General features: G+C 39.1%; 1 protein-coding gene across 1 annotated transcript in view; it reads right to left on the reverse strand.

Annotated features, from left to right (window-relative positions):
• Positions 1–22,354, reverse strand: part of LOC136876317 (sodium- and chloride-dependent transporter XTRP3) — a 385,847-nt gene that overhangs the window by 83,169 nt on the left and 280,324 nt on the right. Inside the window, exons 2-4 of the mRNA XM_067150163.2 lie at positions 8,759–8,991; positions 3,668–3,889; positions 749–859 (exon numbers count right to left, since the gene is read on the reverse strand). Coding sequence (XP_067006264.1) covers positions 749–859; positions 3,668–3,889; positions 8,759–8,991 — 566 coding nt within the window. The remainder of the gene's footprint in view (positions 1–748; positions 860–3,667; positions 3,890–8,758; positions 8,992–22,354) is intronic.

A 22,354-nucleotide genomic window follows, 5' to 3' on the forward strand; every position in this document is an offset into this window, starting at 1 on the left:
TTCTAGATTTTACTGTACATATTTTTATGTAGAAACACTCAGAACTAAGCATGTGTTTACTTCTTTTATAATGTTAAACATGGCTACAAAGCCTTCATAAACATAACCCTACTGTTCAACAGACAAATATGTCACTAAAAGCTGATCATTATACTTCACTTTCATTACTTTCTCCTTTTTTAACTAAAATACTAAGGTGTACACTTTATAAAAAACAATCTTTTATCGCACTGACTGTCAGCTTATATATGTATATACTTTTTAATTATATTCATGTTTATATTCAATACTAGTAATGTAATATTACTGTAGGAGTCACGATTAATGTAATATATCTTTGTATAGTTGTCCTGGCTGATGATGACATCAAACATTGTCGAAACCGGTACCAAATGTAAATAAACGTGATGTTTTAAATGTAAACCTTCACGTAATATATTGTATTGAAAAGGTGGATATTAACTTTCCCATTTCTCTATTGTGATTGAGAAAGTACACTGAGAGTGTAAGAACTCTAATAATGACATAGGAGAAAAGATAGATAAACAAAAGTTTTATCCAATATTTTGGTGAAGTGCAAAAGTTATAACCATGCTGACATTTATGACTAAAGAAGAAAATAGAGAACCTTGTCTGATAATCTGAATTTAACCTTTAATGTAATGACTATTTCAGTAGAAATCTTCTCAAACATACTGTAGTGATTGCATAAGTAACAATAAAATAGAAATTTTCCAATCAAATTTACCTTTGGAGTGTACATATGTATGAGACCTGCACCAGCTCCTTTTAATGTCATGCCTTTCACAAAGAAGATAGTGAGAACGATGTATGGAAACATGGAGGTGAAGTACACAACCTGCAAGAAATCAATGGATTAGTGGACAAGCTTTGAAATAAACATAGGAATGAATGAATTTAAATAAACAAAGCTAATTTATACTTAAATTCTAGTAAAAAATTTAAAATTGATGAAGTGTAATGACAATTAAAAAGTTTTATGCTAGAGTCTGAATTCTTTGTGATATATTTGCATATATCAAAATACATATATACACTTTATTCAAATAGCATTTTCTGCATTACAAAATAATACAAGGCAAAAAGAAAGGTAAGAAAAGGAACTAGAGTTATTTTCTTTCTTACAAAACCTCTACAGATTACAGTACCTACAACTGAGTAGGCCTGCAGGAAAGAAGAAATCATGTATGGAAATTGTGCAAGTGATTTCTCAAATCAGACAATGAGCAATTAAATTGTCGCTGCGCAAAACCTCATATCCCACAATGCCCTTCTATCCATTATTCTCCTTAAGACCGGCCATGTCTCTCAACCACATATGGATATGCAGTCCCTCAGAACAATTTTTGTTGTGTTGATTTTCCTATGCATATACAGAAAGGAAAACGAAACTTAAAAACATAATACTGTAAGAGTGCATAAATATGCCATAGAGACATACGTTCCTACAGTACGGTACAGTAAGGTTCATTTTACTTTACACGTATGAAAATTGTTCTGATGGACTGAATATCCATATGTGGCTGGGAGGCGTGTTGAGTCTTAAGGGAAATAATGGACAGGAAGAGGTTTTGCACATGCAGTGATGAAATACATCAACATCCACTTTGTTTAAGGTCCTTATCATTCTTTCAATTTGGCCATAGAAAGGTTCACACTGGCATACAGTATTATAAATATGATATAGGTTTATATCAACAAAGAAAGAAAAGGACAAAAATTACAATGGCAGAATAATTCATTTAGAAATATAATTGCAACAAGGTTCTCTCTCTCTCTCTCAGATAGATAGTAATTTCACTCCCACATGCACACATATTACTACACATCTTAAAACTATATGGAAAGCATGCAAACTAAGAATATTTTAAGCATAGGAAATAATCAGAGTTAACAATATGAATCACAGCTCAAAAAGCATTAACTTGGTGCCATCCATCTCGTCAGGAAAAAAGTAAATGAAAATATATCTTAAAGTTACCATGTCCTAAGGATCTTAAATTTGCTAAATAAAGTACAGGCACTGGTAGGCAGACCTGTTGAGACAAATGTCTCTTGTTTTCCCTTGGTTGTAGCATGGCAGTGACATCTTACATAAATCATATAAATATACTTTTACTAATGTGATTTATATTGATGATTTCTTTCTAAGTAATCAAAAGGAAAGAACAGGTAGTGAATAACGTTGTGTACCGAAAGATTATCACTTTCTTCTCTCTTATTTCCTTTCCCTGTACTGACCCAATGAGTTCCTTTTCCTGACTTTGTTTCTCCTCTGCTTCTAGCCTTTCAGAGTCTGCCCCCTCATCTACCTTTTTCTCTTCCTATTTTCCTGTATTTACAAAGCTTTCTTTTTATTCCACAATTCCCTCATCAAGACTGAAGGTCTGTCTCCCCTCACTGAGCAAGAAGGAACGGATGAAGATGAATGGGGGTTCGTAAGCCCAACTTTGTGAAGATGTGGACACTGGCCTTGCCTTTTTTGTTGTTGCCACTGTGTTAATCGTAATATGTGCTCTTACCTATTCTCTCCGAGATTGCCTACTTCGAGACCTGATGTAATTGACACAAATAAAATCCATTCCTAAAAGAAAGATGGTGGAGCATGATATTCTTCATTATGAATTAAATTTTGTACCAAATATACAGGGTGCAGAAAGCTTTGTTTTGTAAATTAAATACAAATATTGTGAACTTAGGAGCCATTGGTCTGCGGTGATTAATTTTGGCTGCCTACCTCCCAGACTCTCCAGCATTAATGAGCCACACTGTTTCTGCTGAGGCGCTGTCCGCACAACCTCCCTTCAGTCTTCCTTGTGTCCTCCTGTCTGTCCGTTCCCATTTCTGCTCATCATGTCCGAGAAGCGGCGAGAATTTTCCAACAAATAAGCGAATCAATGTGAATTGTGCCGCCAACTTGGAAGGAGACATTTTAAGCCTCTGCTCTGAGGTTCTGTCAGTTTGTTCCTCTCCACTGTCCGCAGCTAAAATGTGAACCTAAAGCAAGCAGTGTGTCACGCTTACGCTCTAGTGCCTGGGAGGTTGGCACCCGATCTGAAATCTTTAAGCGCGCATAGTGCCAAAAGTAAGCACCACAGACTTGTGGCTCCTATATTCAAAATACTTGTACTTGTATAGTCTAACACTCCTTTAATTTACGCAACAAAGTTTTTCTATACCCTACACATTTTAAATTCTGAGGATGTAAATTTATTTCAGATAACTTCTTAAAAATATTAAGAATCACACCAAATAATGAATTCTAAACTTTAACTGTTAAAATGTTTTTGAGTATCATTGTTACAAATTTTAGGTTGAAGGAGAAACAGAAGACCTGACAATGACCTGTCAAAATATATTTTTTTAAAAATTTAATTGCAGGTATTCCCAAGAGAATGGCCACAAATCACATCTTTTATTGCTCACCCAACAATGCTGGAATTCTACAATCAATTTTGACAATGCACTTACTTGCATTATTATTCTCATAATTTATTATAAACAGACTTGTCTCATCACAAGTAACTTTCATGACTTACGACTACCAGAAAAACAATATATCCAATAACTATTTTAACAGGGATGAAGTAAGAAAAGGGAAAATTATTAAGACTTTTACATTAACTTATTTAGGTAGATTCCAAACCTTTCCCGAAGACTGAATGCCCTTCATAACGATGAAGAACACAACAATCCATGCAAGCAGGAGAAGGATGACGATCCACCATTTGAGACCACCACTATCTTCCATTGAGGGTGCTGCATCGAGTGTAGTGCGATACCAGAAGTAGGCTGTCTCAGACGACTTCTCACACTCTGCCACAATCGTACCGTTAATTTGCGGACATTCACCCCATGGCAAAGGGCTCTGAAAGTATTAAAGCAAGGAAAATATGTCTTTAAAATGTCCAGTTGTATTATGAGACAGTAGACAGGGCCAGATTTAGGGGCCTGAACCACAAAAAGTAAATGCAAATAACATTTTTTTTAAACTGATAATATTCACAAGTTAAACATGTTCACTATTAATAACAATTTTGAATACACAAATTTTTGAATTGGTGCATTTACTATTCTCATCCTAACAGATTAGAATAAGAAATGAAGGGAAAGTAGCTATCTGTAACAGTCTCAAGTCCAATAAAGGATTTTTAATGTTTATTCTTAACCAGCGAGTACCCAGGACTGGTCTGCAAGACCGTACAGTGGGGGGTGGTAACAGTGATAGTTTCTTTCCTTTACAGCAACTGGAAGAAAGCCGCATGTTCTTTAATCTATTACTGGTGTGTATGTTGTTGAGGAACAGCAGCAGTTTACTGTAAGTTGCTACATAGTGTGTTTTGCAATATTTTGTAGTTTTTGCATAGTCTGCCAGACCGGATGTGGGGATCAGCATTACGCTATGGTTTCCTGAGTTGGAATATGAAAAGTTTGAAAGTGTAATTAGGGATCAATCAATCAATCCTGATCTGCATTTAGGGCAGTTGCCCAGGTGGCAGATTCCTTACCTGTTGCTTTCCTAGCCTTTTCTTAAATAATTGCAAAGAAATTGGAAATTTATTGAACATCCCCCTTGATCACTTATTCCAATCCCTAACTCCCCTTCCTACAAACTAATATTCGCCCCAATTTGTCCTCTTGAATTCCAACTTTATCTTCAAATTTTGTGATCTTTCCTACTTTTAAAGACACCACTCAAACTTATTCATCTACTGATGTCATTTTATGCCATCTCTCCACTGACAGCTCGGAACATACCAGTTAGTCAAACAGCTCGTCTCCTTTCTCCCAAGTCTTCCCAGCCCAAACTTTGCAACATTTTTGTAACGCTACCCTTTTGTTGGAAATCACCCAGAACAAATTGAACTGCTTTTCTTTGGATTTTTTCCAGTTCTTGAATCAAGTAATCCTGGTGAGGGTCCCATACACTAGAACCATACTCTAGTTGGGTCTTACCAGAGACTTTTCGTTCTACACTGAAAACCCTTTTTTCTTTTCTTCTCCTTTACATCCTTACTACGACCCCTAAATACCCTCCAAGATGCAGTGATGAGCTATAAGCATTAGTGATCAAGAATGTGAACTTAGTTTGTTGAAAGTAATCTTCAACATTGAGTCAGATCCTTCGATTGCAGCAGCAGCATATTTTGTCTTGCTATACGAATAAACAACAAATCATCTCCAATATTTTTTCCAAATGACTTGAATTTACTTTGTGAGGAAATTTGCAAAGAAATTGTATAATCTGTTAACTAAGTACTCAATATGAAACATGTCTATCATCGTTGCACCTAGAAAAACGGCTATTTGATATTATTTCAGTTCAGAACTCTAACCAAAAAGGTTCTGTTGTCTAAGGTTCTGTACTGAATGAACTACATCAACAAATTTTTGTTCTAAGTGATACATGTGCTGGGGGTCAGTATTTCTCCCCTCAACTTTGTACATAATGGTATTTCAAGGTGTAATGATGATAAGATTTTTCTTGTTTATGTGTACGTTACTTCATGACACAGGATGTATAGTTTAGTTTTGGAACGATTTTAAGAATTCAGTTAATCGTAATTTGCAAAAGTATACAGAGGTCTGTCAGACAGGACCTGGGTACGTACCGGTATGGCAGGGCCTCTCAGGGTGCATACACCGGTGCATTGTGGGCGCAAAGTCCAAAAGACGACTTCACTAGGTTGATCAGAGTGCAGACCCCCACTCCTCAAGTTTAAGCAATAGCTCTGCTCTCTCTTTCCCCACGCCTGTCTCGCTCGCCTCACCTGTCTTTCCCTTCCTACCTTGTTCTGCAGCGCTCCGCCAACCGAGCAGAGTTGAATTGAACTTAGCCGAGTCGCCCCGAGACCAATGCACTGTGCACAGAATCTCTGCGCATGTGGGATTTAGGGCATTTGAGAGACCCTGTGGTATGTCCTTGAAATATGACTTTAGTACTGAGGGTTAAGTATCATGGTATTTATATCACGAAGTTTCAATCAATAGCACATTGCGTCTTTGTAGGCCCACTAATAATAATGAACCATTTTTTCCACACAATTATTATACCTACATAATAAGTACTAAGACAAACCAAATATTGTACACACATAAACTGATTGATAAACCTTTCATAGTTAACTAAAATATTCATGAACTGCTCAAGGAATCAATGTTTAAGTTTTAGCACTCACAGTTCAAACAAATCACCTCCAATTTCTTTTACATTTTGTTTCATTTGTTACAAACTGAGGATGATTAAAGGCCAAAACCTTTTAAGTCATTTCTGAGTTTAAAAAAAGAATGTGATATTTCATGCAGAGGACTCTGCCTCAAGGAGTGGGGAAGGGGCTGCACTATGCCTTCAGCCTAGGTTCTTATACAATCTTAATCCAGCTCTAAGAGGAGATTTTTAGTATTGGTTATTACTTATGCAACTTCATAAACCAGTCAGTTCCGTAACTAATGAGCAAATAAATATATAGTACATACAAAATTTTAACATTGTTATGAAAGAAATATGAAAGAACAAATTGTATATTACAGAAAATGCAAAATCAAAATTTAACCATTTTTTAACACTATATTTTGGTAGCAACTGTTGTTTTGTTGGGCGTAAACTGCAACAATGTGGCATCCCAGGATAGGAAAAAGAAACAGAGGACGTCAACTACTGAGGTGGTCTCAAGAATTCAATGTAGTGGCTGGTGATCAGTGGTCAAGGACAGCAAGGGACAGAGTGAAGTGGAAAGAATCATACTTAGTTTTAAAGTAATTGGAATCAGGACGAGTGATGACTTGGGGACATAAAATAAGTAGTCAGAACTTTCTTCAGGTTCAGATTATTGGAATAAGAACAAAGGATAATTAGTGATTGTTAATATGTGTTAATTGCTTGGGAACTATCGCAATAGGAGAAACAGACTAACAGTGACTAGCTCACCCAGTGAGTTCAGCTGAGCTACCCCTACCAGATGGTAGGAGGCCCTTTTGCCCTACGGGGATGTAATGGGCTTCGTAAATTGTTCTTTTAAGGGTAAAAAAAGCTAGCACAATATAATCAGCCCTTCTGAACACTTATCATAGGGAAACCTTTCAAGGAATGAAGATTATAAACAATGAACCAAGTATTTGCCATTTTTATTAAATTCTCCCATTTGTATTGGACTACAATTGGAACACCATGGGAAGCAGAAGTTGCATTTACACCGAAAGTTACAACACATTTTAGTAATAGATATTGGCAATAAATGTCTATGGGGCTCTTAATGTGTAAAAGTGTAATTTCCTGGAGAACCATTACAAAGAATATGTAGGTATAGGCCTTTGACATTTGTAGAAAACTGAATTTTTAAGTCCATGTAGAGGGATTTATTTTGGGAGAGGTGACTGGGTTTTAGCTGATAAAATATGTGTGTGTTCAGTGAATATCTACTGTACACATTAATGACCTCCACTCTGAAATACGTAGTTTATTAATGAAAAATTTGAGCAGGCCTGTGTTTTAACTGAAAATCTGAGATATATCTATGCCAAATATCAGCTCAGTTAGTGCGGTAGTTCAGGCACGATTGAGGGCGGGAGGAAGAAATGGTGATTGTGCCAACATAATGTAATAATAATAAAAATAATATGATTTCATGTACCGCGTGCAGGCATTTTGGACACCATCGAGGTTGCCTGTGTGTCAATTTGTTTCACTTTACTCTTTCAGTTGGCAGAGGAACGGATCTCTGTTGGGCGATATAGCAGAGTTTTAATTAATTTTCTCTGATGAACATCAAGTGTGTCGTCAGAGATCTTTTACATTCCATCATCGTACGACATGGAGTGTCGAAAGGACCTTTCCGCGCCCTTAAAAATTAAAATAAGACTACCTCTGCCAGATCTGAACCCGCTATTTTGGAATCCGGAAACCGAAGCTCTTCCAATGATCTGCAGAGGAACAGTAATAATAATAATAATAATAATAATAATAATAATAATAATAATAATAATAATAATAATAATAATAATAATAATAATAATAATAATAATAATCAAAATAATAATCAAGACTATGGCGCTATGAAGAAGTGATCACTGTGCCAATAATCCCTTCGGTACAGCTGCTATACCTAAAACTCTGGTGGAAGGACTGAAGAAGTTGGATGTCAACTCCAACATCTACAAGACCATGCAGAAGACGATGTCATTGCCACGACTAGAATTGCTCGAAAATTTGTGGGTTCAAACTCTTTGTAAAAATGTAGTGTAAATTAAGGCTTATTGTGCTTTCATTTCCTAAAATCTGTACAATTGCTGGAATATCATTACCACGAAAGTGTGCAAAATAAATAAATAAATAAATAAATAAATAAATAAATAAATAAATAAATAAATAAATAAATAAATTAGTGGTGGTAGTTCCTCCCAGTGGCGAAGGGAGAGGTACAGTATTTGTAAATGTAAGCGCTTTAGACGACATTAGTCGCAAATTAGTCATATTATTATTATTATTATTATTATTATTATTATTATTATTATTATTATTATTATTATTAACTCGTTATGTGGTCCTGTTTTGCTAAGAAACTAGAAACGCCACAAAGCATAGCCCATGTACTAACTAAACATTCTAAGTTGTAAATAATAATAATCTAAACAGCATTCGCAGGATGAATTTCACCGGGTCAGCGTGCACACATATCATACCATTAAGTTAATTTGTTAATTAACGTGAGTGTAGAGTTTAAATTAAGCTGAGGCTTACCTGGAACGAGTTAAAGAGGTAGTAGAAACACCACGTAATGATTACGTTATAATAAAGCGCCACAAAAAACGTGACGATACAACTAGCGATGCCCAATCCACCAAGCCAAGGGTGAATGGTGTTCCACACGCCCAAGGATCCCAGCCGCAACCTCTGGCCAATGCCAAGCTCGATCAGGAACAACGGGATGCCTTCTAAGATCAGCATCACAGCAAACGGAATGAGAAAGGCGCCTGAAACAAGAAAATATTATTTATTAGAAATCAGGTTTAGAGGGATTGAAGATCAGTCAAGAATTACAATTCCATGAATTTGCTTTAATGAAGAGAATAGTGTTAATGTAGCTTTCCATAACATTTTCGAAGGACATGCAAAACTTTGTTGTTGTTGTTGTTGTTGTTGTTGTTGTCACAGCAAAGGCAATCGACCTGGTTTTCCATAGGGCACAATTTTATTCTAGGAGGCTGTAAATTGCAATCGTTCCTGCGTGTAATAAAGAATCGAAACTGGAGCAACTTAGTGGTATGAACCTATTTAATATCCTGCAGATTGTTTGCTCGGTCTGACAGGAATTGTAGGCACGCCCCAATGAATGACCTGTTATTCTTCTCCTCACTTCCCACAGCAATCAAGAGGTGTGAGGTCAGTAAACAGACAGACTTGTTAAATCTACTGGTGATGAATGGTGCTGTCGCAATCCGCGGGATTGGCGCAACGGAAGTTCAATAAACACTTTGATTGGTTTGACGACTTAACACGAGAACAAACTGAATCTCTGAAATAGAGTATATAGTATAGGGGAATTATTTCAAAATTATTTCAGGAATTTAGGAAGCGTTTCAGTGTACTCATTAATGTAAAAGACGAAATTTTGCTATCTGTACTGAAAAAGTAATGCCAAATTTTGGACCATCATTTTAGTCTAAATTAATTGTGGGTAATATTGCTATACGTTTTACACTACTCTGTAACAAACTTATTAGTGCATAGAGAGTCTTACTGGCTACCTTCGTTGGAAGACAATATTTCTAAATAAAATATCTGTCAGATTTCAGATTCCATGTTCAATTTTTGTTTCTGCTTCAACTAAAGGCTCAGAGCTTGACTAGCATCAAACTTCTTTTAGCTTTACGTAGCACCGAAAGTTAGGTCTTATGGCGGCCATGTCGATGGGATAAGAGAGGGCTAGGAGTAGACAGGAAGCGGCCGTTGCCTTAATTAAAGTACAGCCCCAGAATTTGTCTGGTGTGAAAATGGGAAACCACGGAAAAAACATCTTCAGGGCTGCCGACAGTGGAGCTCGAACCCACTATCTCCAGAATGCAAGCTCACATCTGCGCACCTCTAACCACACGGCCAACTCACTCGCTCATAAAACTATCACTGACTAACATCAACGTTTACCTAAGGCTTCACACGCGTGGAATTCTTTCCAGTTTGATATAAATTTCAACGGACAGCAACTCGCGCGTGTTTTCCCGTGGGAAGCAAGCAAGCAAGCAAGCTTGAAGTTTGACGTAACTATTGACATCGAATATGACCACGGGACGTGGAATCCGAACCACAGGGACGTGACTTTTCATTAAACAATCCTACATGCTTCGGCCGGGATTCAAACGACGGCCGCCTTGGTCAGAAGCAGCGACGAAGTGACTCGGCTCCCACGCTTCATTTCCAGTGAGAGAAAATAAAGGCAATTTACCTTTTTAATTCGGTCCTCTAACATCAGACTTATCTACAATATGTACAAAAATTAGCCTGCAGTGATAAGAAGCAGCAATGCAGAAAGGAATAAGATAAGGTGCAGTTTACCCCCTCTTTTTCAATGTTTATAGAGAACAGGCGGTAAAAAAATCAAAGAGAAATTTGGAAAAACAAGAGGTAGAATCATAGGGCTTATCTTAAGACATTCAACGCCGCAAATGAGGATTACTGAGGTACAACAACAGTATCTAACGTATAACAACAGTGTCGAAGATTGAAAAAGTTTATTTTATGTGCAATATTTTCCTTCTTCCCATAGCAAACATATTTCTAGCCTATGAACTTATTTTTCTGATTGCATTGCAAATTGAGTTTCATTTCTCTCGTTGTGGACAGGCGTCGTCACGTTCAAAATAACGGCCACCGTGTAGACAACACAGCCTACCGTAACGTTCTTTTATATGCCCTTCATTTCGACGCTTTTCGACATCATTTGAAATTTACAACATTTAAAGACCTCAATTTCATTTTTTCCAAGTCTTTTTGTCCGATATGAAGTTATATATCCCAGGCGTATTACTGTTGTATTTAACAATACTAAACCATCGTGGACATCTGATATGCTTTCTCTGTATTTGAAAACTGTCTATTATCGACGTGAGACTAATTTATGGGATTAAAACTTGGAAAGGCGTCCCAGCGCTTGAAGAAACGACTTTGTCCCACAACCTGACTGGTCTCGAAAGCAGGATATAACGATATAGAACTATGCAGCGCTGATGTATTATCACTGCTTTTAGACAGAAGACTAGTACTTTGGTTAGTACAATGAACACTGTCCTTTGAATGTTAATTTACAACGTTTTGTGAAAGTATTAATTAACATACCAAGAACAGCTACACTGGCCCTTGCCATAGCACAAGTACTCCATCAGCATGGCATGGACTATGACTAAGAGGTCACACCTACCACACGTGAAATAATCATTCGCCCTGGCGCATACTTCAAAATAACGAACCCGGATAGAGCTTTCTCGGTGCCAGATTGATAAGGACATGAGATTATTATTATTATTATTATTATTATTATTATTATTATTATTTTGTTGTTAACGAGTAAGTTGGCTACGTGGTTCGGCCCGTGTAGCTGATAGCTTGCATTCGGGAGATTGTGGGAGTCCGAACCCGACTGTCGGCAGCTGAAGACGATTTCCGGTGACTGTTCCATTTTCACACCAGTCAAATGTCAGGGCCCGTACCTTGATTAACGCCACGGCTGCTTCCTTCCTAGTCCTAACCCCGACAATAGAGTAAGGCCTAGTGCGACGTGAAACGAATAAAAATGTAGTATTATTGTTAACAACGTAATTGGTTTTATTGTAAGTTCCACTAACTACATTTCCGATTTTCGGAGACACCGAGGTGGTGGAATTTTGTCCTGCAGGAGTTCTCTTACCCAGCAGTAAATCTACCGACACGAAGCTGAACTCCTATTTGAGCTACTTTAAATATATATTTTTTTGTACCATGTGTTTTACGTCGCACTGACACAGATAGGTCTTCTGGCAACGATGGATAGGAAAGGGCTAGGAGTGGAAAGGAAGCGACCATCGCCTTATTTAAGGTATTTGCCTGGTGTGAAAATGGAAAACCACGGAAAAAACATTTTCATAGCTTCCAACAGTTGGTTTAGAACCCACCATCTCCCGAATACAAGCTGACAACTACGTGACTCAAACCTCACAGCCACTTGCTTGGTAACTTTAAGTACCATCGAATAGAAATTTAGGACTTTATCCAAATTAAACTGTTATAGGCAAACTAGCTAAACCCGGCCATGCTTCGCTGTGGCTCAATCTGATATGAAATGAATGGGGATGGAAATAAATGTATTCTAGCAAACATGAGATCAATCGCTCTTTTGAACATTTAAATTAAATTATTGTTGTGATGTAACATTTTTCGCAACGACTCAACAATATGCTTTCTGATTCCAGTGTGGATTCAATTGACCAGTTTCATGTCCGATGAAATAGATTTGGAGAAATTGATGATTATTGCTGGGAAATGAAGCAAAGACTAATGATCTGTGCTAAATTTGTCCCTGAATTTTAAATGTCCGCATAAAATGCTCTGCTATAACGTTAGCGCCGAATAAAGTCATCTGGAAATAGGAATTGTAATTTCTTGTTTATGAAGAAATGTTTTGAATCATCAATAATTCCATTTGAAAAAAAATGCTCTGATTCTTTTGGCTGCTCAAATTTAGGCATCTTCACTTTTCCGCTCGCGCAGCACATTCTCGGAGTTTCTCCTTTAAATTTCATTGCAGTGCAGTACGGACAAACTTTGTCCGTTTTTATGACTTGAACGAATTTACATGAGGTATTGTATTGAATATCTGGTTCGTATGGAAAAGCAATTTGGTGATATGAAGCTCTATCTTTCAGTTATTGCAACTCCATACGTCTTAACTGTTGATTTAATTGTTCTTGGTGTTGTTGAAGCTATTGTGCTTACTTCTTCTCGATTCAACTCATAAAACTCGTACTATGGCTAGCGAAAACACAGACGACTTTCGACTACTTTTAGAGTTTTACGAGCACAGGACACATTTATTCATGTTTATTCGCATTTACAATAACAGGCAATGAGTTGCCTAGTTACATGGAAGTACATCTCGATCACGGCATGTCGGATTACTATTTGCAAATAACAAGCAATGAGTTGCCTAATTACATGAACCTCCTAGCAAGAAAGGTCCTTCATAAAACATGGCGGCGTGTTCCCATCCTCCTACATATATCAATTCTTACCGGACTATAACGATTAAAGTCCGTATTTTTATGCAGTAACGGGTTAGATTGCAAAATAATTTGGTTAGTAAAAAGTGTCGGGCACCCGCTCTTTCATAATGTAGTAAGAGTAACATAAATTATCGGGGTTCTGATGGGCCGTACCCCTAATCCTTATGCAATCCCCATAGCATAATCGTTGTGAAGGTAGACTATACTTGCTGCTCGCTTCAGTAACTTTGCATTCTAACCTATTAATGCATGAAAGTCCGGACTCTAATAATGATATAGCGTAAGTCGTTGTCACCTAGCGACAATCTCTCCATCAAAGTCGATTCAATCTTGGTGCAGCTTTGTAATTAAATTAATTCCATAAAATTACTTATTATAAAAAACTACCCCTCCGATTTCCTTCAAACCACTTCCTGAACACGCTCGTATTCAAATGCAACGTTGTATCGAAATTTCAAGTCAATTGACCGAATACTTTTAGACTTTTGCGATCACAAACATACGCAGGCTGAATTTTTATATATAAAGAAGATTATCGTATCCCTAGTCAAGCAGTTACTGTATCAACCTGCTGTCTGTGAGACCTCTAAGTTTCATTCCCGGGTCTGCCATGAAGTTTGGAGCCACATTTCGCATTTAAAAACTTACAGATTTAAGAACTGTTTCCCGCTCTCAAGGTATCCTTTGGTCAACTTAGGTTTCCAAATGAGTATCAGATGATCTTCTCGACTGATTCTCTTTTGGGGTGAAGACTGGCCGGGGTGCAGTGTTGACCACACTGTCTTCTCCTGTTCCAATGCCCAATATTATTACCCATATTCCTCACTGGTCAGAAGATAAGAACGCATCTTTAATCTACAGCACTTCTTTCCCTAGGTGTAAACGCCTAAGAAACGCGTATGTACTGGGTGCCGGATTTATACTTACTCCACAGTACATTGGGTTGCCGCACCCAGCAGGCGCATACGCATGGAAAGGAAAGTGAAACGTTTTGCTGTAGCCCCTACAACATTCGGCAACGTCTCGACCTTACGTTGTTGCGGGTAGCCGTTTCGTGCATCACAACGAAAGCTCCTACAGCGGAGCAAATAGACTACCTCCTCTACTGAGAAGTATGTATCTGAAGCACCCGGTACCGTACAAATTAATTCATCATTATTCGCGAAAACAAATAATCTATTTAACACAAAATCATGTCTCATAAGAACTGGGTTGCCTTCAACGTCTGTACTAAAGTGGGCACAGAGTGATAATATTCAACTGTGAATAATAAGAAAAACTAAAACAAGGTTTACTCACTTGTTTTCTCCCAACACGCAGTACGCGCATAGATCTTTTAACGACAGCTCAATGAGGTTTCTCACTTGTGCAAGAACTGTTTTTTGCCGTTCCAGAGCATATTACATCTAGTACGAAACTAAGCCATGTGATCGCACATTGGTCAATGTGTCGAGATTATCTTACTGCTTCTTCAAGTACGAGAAAAGTTACTCGTAAATAACAAATTTTGACACTTAACGTCCGAATGAGAGTTTTCGTGACGCCATGTCGTAAGGCTAGGCATGACAGACCGATCCGTGGCCAGACTGTTCTACTGCGGCTGGTCTGATAGGCAGCTCTACTGTAACCTGCATAACACCAACATAGTGAAAGATGTGACAAGAAGGTCGCTTATTGTAATGGCTGAGTTTAAATCAATATAAAAACAAAAATTCAAAAAACTGGTTATTCAGTTTTGCAAGGTATATTTATTAATTTATAATATTTACCTACGTTTTCTATTACCTGAATCTAAATGAAAGATTTTTTATTTGCATTTACCGAAGGCTATTTATTCCTGCTTTAGGAAAATACAACCTGTGACAATAAAGTTGGGTGAATAGTCCTGTGCTATCAACATAGATAGATGAACAATGCACGACAGTGACCTTACTGTCTTTCGAAATAATCCCCTCCCATAACTATGCAGCTCCCGAACCATAGAAATTAACCAATGAAGTCAAAATCCCCAACGTGGCCGGTAATTGAACCCGGCACCTCTCAGATTAAAGGCCAGCACGCTAACAATTTAGCCATGGGGCCGTACCACAACAATATGTGACTTATTTATTCGAAATGATTTTGAGGAGGAAATCATTTATACAATAAGGATGTTTACTATTACAGTTTTTCTGAAATCCCACGATGTGAAATCTATACTAACATAATAAACTGGGAGTGCAAATTTTGTGAGTTTGTGTATATCTGGAGGGTAATCTCAGAAACTCCTGGACCGATTCTAAAAATCCTTTCACTAATAGAAAGATGCATTATCTCTGAGTGCCATAGGCTATATTCTATATTGTTAAATATAAGTTTTCATCGACTACCAAAGGCGTTTAAGGGGAGTGGCAGAAAAAAAATCAATTCACTGATATATTAATCAGGAAGACTCCGCAACCATTAAACCTACAGACTTGAAATTTGGGAAGCATTTTACTTTTTCCGATTACAGATTTCCTATTAACACGAATTTTGGAAATCGACCCCCAAGGGTTAGGGGCAGGGTGAAAATTTGAAAAGGAAAAACCGCCGAGTAGGGTATGAAATGAAGGAGTTTCATTTGTGCATTAAAAGAGGAGTTACTGAGACAGGTGAGGCTGAGGGGGGGGGGGGAGGAATATCGAAACTTAGGAAATATGGCCGAGTGGGATATTATATGAAAGAGCTTATTTTGTACATTAAGCAATTAATTTGGAACTTGAGCAGAATCGGTCGGTGGGTTAGCGTGACTGGAGAGCTAAAGAGGGGGAGGGGGTAGTAATCGAAACCTACGAAATGCGGCCGAGAGGGGTATCATATGAAAGAGATTAGTTGATTAATTTGTACATTACAAAAGTAAGTTCGAACATTGATAGAAAGTCATTGGATACATTTAATTACAAAATGTATAATAATCCATAATTATCTAATATTATAAAGAGAGTGCGAATTTTGTTTGTTTATGTGTGAAGGGTACTACTTATCCGGTTATAAAATTATTTCACTAATGGAAAGATACATTATCTCAAATGTCAACAGCATCTTCATTGGTAGGGATGTTCATGAAATAACGACGGTCAAATATGCCAACATCTATGTCCCTAAGGAAATGCCACTGATAATGTCCACTTAGTTGCACGAAACCAGTTTGGTTTATCAATCTACCTATATATATATATTAATATAAAAGCGAGAGTGCGAATTTTGTGAGTATGTGTGTATATATTTTCACTTATCACAAAACTACTTCATTAATTTATCCACACGCACCATTATTAATTAATATTGAGTTCGGCGAATTATTACCACGGGTGACGAGTGCGCTAGTCTATTATAAATGTGTTTATCTGGTTGGACTGTATACAGGAACCAGTTGTATGAGCGTTATAGGGCTGGTATACTGATAAATAATTTGAAAAAAAAATCGATATCTGTCGCCGTTATCATTTTATCAGTCAGCCAATCAGATCACTTGGCGGGCGAATTCAACTGGGCTTTGCGAGGCGGTGTTGCAAATATGCACATGGCTTACGGACGTCTTGCGAGCCATGCCGAGAAATAAGCGTCTAACACAAACACACACACTATGTCACCATTATGGCACGATCCTGACAGCTCGGAAGTCCGTGTTCAAATCTCCAACCTGACAAAGTTATTTTTCTTCGATTGGTGCCCTCAAGCTGGTCTTAAGCCAGATGAAAATTTAGCAACATAGGCTTGTGAAGCCAGTTTGAATTCGCCGGCGAAGCGATCTGATTGGCTAACTTCAGCAACTGATAAATTGACAACAGTGTGAGATGTCTATTGTTTTTAATTACTTATCAGTATGAGAAACCCTATAACACTTATATATACTCTTTTCGCGTTGTTTCCAACCACGTTGTAGGCCTATATTGAATAAAAAGGCAAAGACAAAGACACCTCCGGAAGGTAAAGACTTCCACCATTGTTAACCACGGCACGTGATGGGGGTAGAGTGGTTAGCTCTACGCCCGGCCGCCTTTGACCCCAGGAATTAACCTGGTACTCATTTTTGGTGTAGGCTAAGTGAACCTCAGGGCCATATGCACCTCCGGAAATGGAAATCTCGTTTCTTAAATTTTACGACTTCCTGACGGGGATTCGAACCCACGTCCTTCCGGGTGAACCGAGCACGCCTTTGCCGCCTCGGCCATGCAGCTCCTTCTATATTGAAAAAAGGTTGACGATACTGGTAACTTCGATAAAGGTAGGGTTACTAAAATGGTTAATTCACCGGGCTCATCTTACATGGTCAGAGTGAACGTACGGAGGTAATTTACAGCGTGTCTGCGTGGTCGCGCTGCATACGGCGGATTTTTTTTTCTAGTGGCTTTTCGTCGCAGCGACACAGATAGGTCTTATGGCGATGATGGCATAGGAAAGGTCTAGGAATTCGAAGGAAGCGGCCGTGGCCTTTATTAAGGTACAACCCAAGCATTTGCCTGGTGTGAAAATGGGAAACTACGGAAAATCATCTTCAGGGCTGCCGATAGTGGGATTCGAACCTACTATCTCCCGGATGCAATCTCACAGCTGCGCCCCCCTAACCGCACGGCCAACTCGCCTGGCAGGCGGAAGGTTCAAATCACAGGTAATGAATAAATGTATTGCAGGTGTTGCTGTACACATCTTAAAGAACAAAATGTGAACGAAATTTTTGTTTTACATACAACCTGAATTGAAAGTCAGAAATTTCATTTATAAGCATTCTAAGGTTATAGTTCTATTTATTTATAAAGGACCGGGCAAGTTAGCCGTGCGGTTAGGGGTGCGCAGCTGTAAGGTTGCATCCAGGAGAAGAGGGTTCGAACCCCACTGTCGGCAGCCCTGAAGATGGATTTCCGTGGTTTCCCATTTTCACACCAGGCAAATGCTGGGACTGTACCTTAATTAAGGTCACGGCCGTTTCCTTCCCACTCCTAAGCCTTTCCTATCCCATCGTCGCCATAAGACCTATCTGTGTCGGTGCGACGTAAAACAAATAGAAACAAAAATGTTTATACAGAGTGGTCAAAAATAAAACTGTCCCGGAATATATTTATAAGACTGGCTCTAAACTGACCCTTGTTAATGAAATGCCCATCACAGGAAATGCTGGAAATCATGATTTCGATGCACCAATCTGTTGCTGTCACATGTCAGCGCGTGTGCATCTCCCGAGTACGTCGCTGTGTGAGTGAGTGAGAGGGGCAGACATGTTTTGTGACCAACTGAATGTAATACAAAATGGTGCTCACGATAAAATGATCATTGTCGAGTGTTTTGCGAAGCACTATTCGTGGAAAAGTTGTGTGGAACTTTTTGCAAGAGAGTTTAAGATTGGGAGTCTTTTGGCAAAACCTCCAGCAAAGTCTGCAACGCTCAACTTAGTGGCAAAATGGCGTGAAACGGACTCTATAGCAAATAAAACCCCTAACTATCCGAAAAGGGAAATCGCAACGTCGTTTGTCTGTGCAAGTGGGAATTAAGAGAGCGTCGTGTCGAAACCTTATCAAAAAGGATGTCAATTTTCAGGTCATCAGCTAGTTCACCAAGGTATTCACATTTGTCCTTTGACAGGCCTTCTGCATTTATGTGTAGAATTTGAGCGCTGGTTCCAAGCTTCCTTGTCAGCTGGCTCTGACAAGTGCCTTTGGTAGGTTTCATCTTTGTTTTCATCTTCTGATGTAACTTTGATTGACCGTGAGAGATCCAGGATCTAGTTCGGTCGGCTATTTGTGTAGACCAGGGCCTCTCAGGGTGCATGCGCGTGGTGCATGCACTGTGCACGGTGCAAGAGACGACTTGGCTTGGTTGACCAGAGTGCAGACCCCCCACTCCTCGATTTGGAGCAATAGCGCTTACTCTCTCTTTCCTCACGCCTGTCTCGCTCGCTCCGCCTGTCTCCCTCTGCCCCACTTGCGCCGTAGCGCTCCAAATCCAGGCTGACTTGAGCCGAGCATAGGCGAGTTGAGCTGAGCTTAGCCGAGTAGCCCAGAGACGAAGCGTTGATCCGAGCCATGCCGAGCGGCAGCGATGCACAGTGCACGGAGCTCTTGCGCCTCTATCTGCACGCGTGAGATTTTGGGCGTTTGAGAGGCCCTGGTGTAGACTATCAGCCGTCTGTTGCCCAGGATACACCACGAGGAGGTTATCTGCACGTCGCACTTTTGGATCTTCATTTTTCATTTCTTCAGATGAGGCCATTTTCAGCATTTCTATGATGTTCATCAATAAAGGTCAATCTCGCGGCAGTCCTACTGTAAATATTTCTCGGACCAGTTTTAATTTCCCCAACCTGTATTAAGAACAGGCCACGCTAGATGTAAGGCCATGGTACATAAGTGGGGACTTTGAGAATCCCCTGCCTGTGATTGCGGAGCCCCTTTCCAGTCAGTGCAGCACATTATTGAGGAGTGCCCTCTGAGGAAGTATGGTGGACCAGCCCAAGATGTCATCAGTGCTACACCCTCCCTTTTTAGAATGGCTACAGCAACTGGACATTGATTTGTAAATGTGAACGCTACCAACATTCTTGTCCTTGTATATAGTGTAAATTTTCTTTTGTATACTTGCCATACGATAAATAAATCAAAATCAAAAAGGACCTGCATCTGTATTCTTACAAATTTACTGTTGCGCATGCGTTACGGTTAGAGCGCATGTTGAGTTTTGCCGGTGGTTTCCAAGTGCATTGGAGTCAGGCAGGACTTTTGGATCTTCATTTTTCATTTCTTCAGATGAGGCCATTTTCAACATTTCTGTGATGTTCATTAACAACGGTCAATCTCGCTGCAGTCCTACTGAAAATATTTTTCGGACCAGTTTTATTTTCCCCAACCTGTATTGTAGAGCTATCTGTGTTTACAAACCCAGGGCAAAGTACGTCACCAGCAGCAATTTGCCTTGACTGAATTGCTTGCCGCACCCCTCTCGTAGCGACCACTCTCCTTAACAGACCTGCCATAACTCAACCTTACATAAGGACAAGGAGCACGCACAGTATTCGCAATGAAGATTCCCACTCGTTGTTCCCCGATATTCTACGTTTTATCAATCAAGCTGGTAGACAAAGGCTCTTAATGAGTATAAACAGCTTTAAAAGCGGCAGTAATCATAAAATGTAACGCAATGCGACCGTCTTTTACGTGACAGAAACGATGCAGTCATATCAGAACTATGTAGTTTTACAACCAATCATTAAAATGTATTTGAGGACATAAAGTTTCAAGACGTAACAGTAATCTGATACTGCAAAGTTCTGTTGTGACTTCAAGCCATCCATTTGAATTATTCAAATCCTTAAGCTGCAAGAATAATAAGATCTGATTCATACATTTACTGAGACCAATTCAAAAATGGTAGGATGTCAGCCTTGTACATTTTGGTCGATGCAAGCTTAAGGATTACCGTAACTTATTAAAAAAAACCCGTACTTCTCTAAAGTTGCCCCAAGAATCTTGGGTTCGGAAAAGGAAAATGGCAGTGAACGCTGAGCATCTCTGTTTCTTACCCCCTGTGGGTAGGGGACGCAGAATACACCCGCCGTATCCCCTGCCCGTCGTAAGAGGCGACTAAAAGAGGAGACCAAGGGATGATTGTGTTAAAACCATGAAACTACCTACTTGTGATTAGCAACATCACCCGAGGAACACCTTTACTTGCGAGTAGTACCACAGAGAGTAGCAGCAGAGAGTGGTTCACTGTGGGTTTCCAGTGCCCGTGATTGGCACCACTGTGAGAAACACCACGTGTCTGGGCGTTGCCTGTGATTAGTACCACTATATGAGCGACACCGTGCGTCTGCGCTGCCTGTGATTAGTACACCTAAGTGAGGAACACAAAGGGTTTGCGTTGCCTATGAGTGGCGCCATTATGTGAGAAACACCATAGGTCTGCGTTACCTGTGCGACGTACAATACTTGTGAGCAGTACCATAACGTGTGGAACACCGCGAGTCTACGCTACTTTTGATTAGTATCTCAACATGACAAATAACATGGTTCTACAACCTAGCGATAAGTACCAGTATGAGGGGCCGTTGACCTGGATTTTAGACTCCTTTAGACAACAAGCATCCTCGATTCAGGATTGTGCTTTAGAAGCAGTCCCTTGGTCAGCAATACTATTGTTTATGATAGTTTTTGGGTCGAATCCACTGAGTGTTTTAAATTCATATTCATCCCTTCATTTTTCATCACATTTTTTTCTGGTCAGTGGATGATTTTGAAATATTAAATTGTCATTACATTTGGTACCATTACGGGCCGATGACCTAGATGTTAGGCCCCTTTAAAAACAATCATCATCATCATCATCATCATCATCATCATCATCATCATCATCATCATAATCATCATCATTTGTTTCTTCCGAGGTTAATTTTTTTTCTTCTTCTTCTTATCGTTCCTATGCTGTCTCTGCGATCAACACTCCAGATCTGTAAGAAAATTTCCGTATCCATAATATCACTTCTCAGCAGTGATTCAACGCCTGTTACAATATCTGCTAAATAAAAATAATCTATTGATATCTATTGATAAAATCTATTAATATTTGTTGAATTACCTAATTTTATCCCTTCTATTGGTTATCACTAACAATTTTATGTCATCTTTAGTGGGCTTCCAGCTCCCTATACTCCCCTTCACCGCTACCTAATCCACCCTGCTTTCCTGAATATGTCTCAATATTGCCCTTCTAAACAAACCCCGTAACTTATATGTACCGTTGCTGTTCAAGTGAAGGGAATTGTTGTCGGTAACAAAAGGGCAGCTGTTAATTGCAAGCACTCTCGCCGGTCTGATTGGCCCAGACGGTTGAGGCGCTGGCCTTCTGACCCCAACTCGGCAGGTTCGATCCTGGCTCAGTCCGGTGATATTTGAAGGTGCTCAAATACGTCAGCATCGTGTCGGTAGATTTACTAGCACGTAAAATAACTGCCGCGGGACTAAATCCCAGCACCTCGGCATCTCCGAAAACCGTAAAAATAGTTAGTCGAACGTAACGCCAATAACATTACTATTATTATTATTATTATTATTATTATTATTATTATTATTAT

This window comes from Anabrus simplex, chromosome 6, assembly GCF_040414725.1.
Source record: "Anabrus simplex isolate iqAnaSimp1 chromosome 6, ASM4041472v1, whole genome shotgun sequence".
Taxonomy (NCBI): domain Eukaryota; kingdom Metazoa; phylum Arthropoda; class Insecta; order Orthoptera; family Tettigoniidae; genus Anabrus; species Anabrus simplex.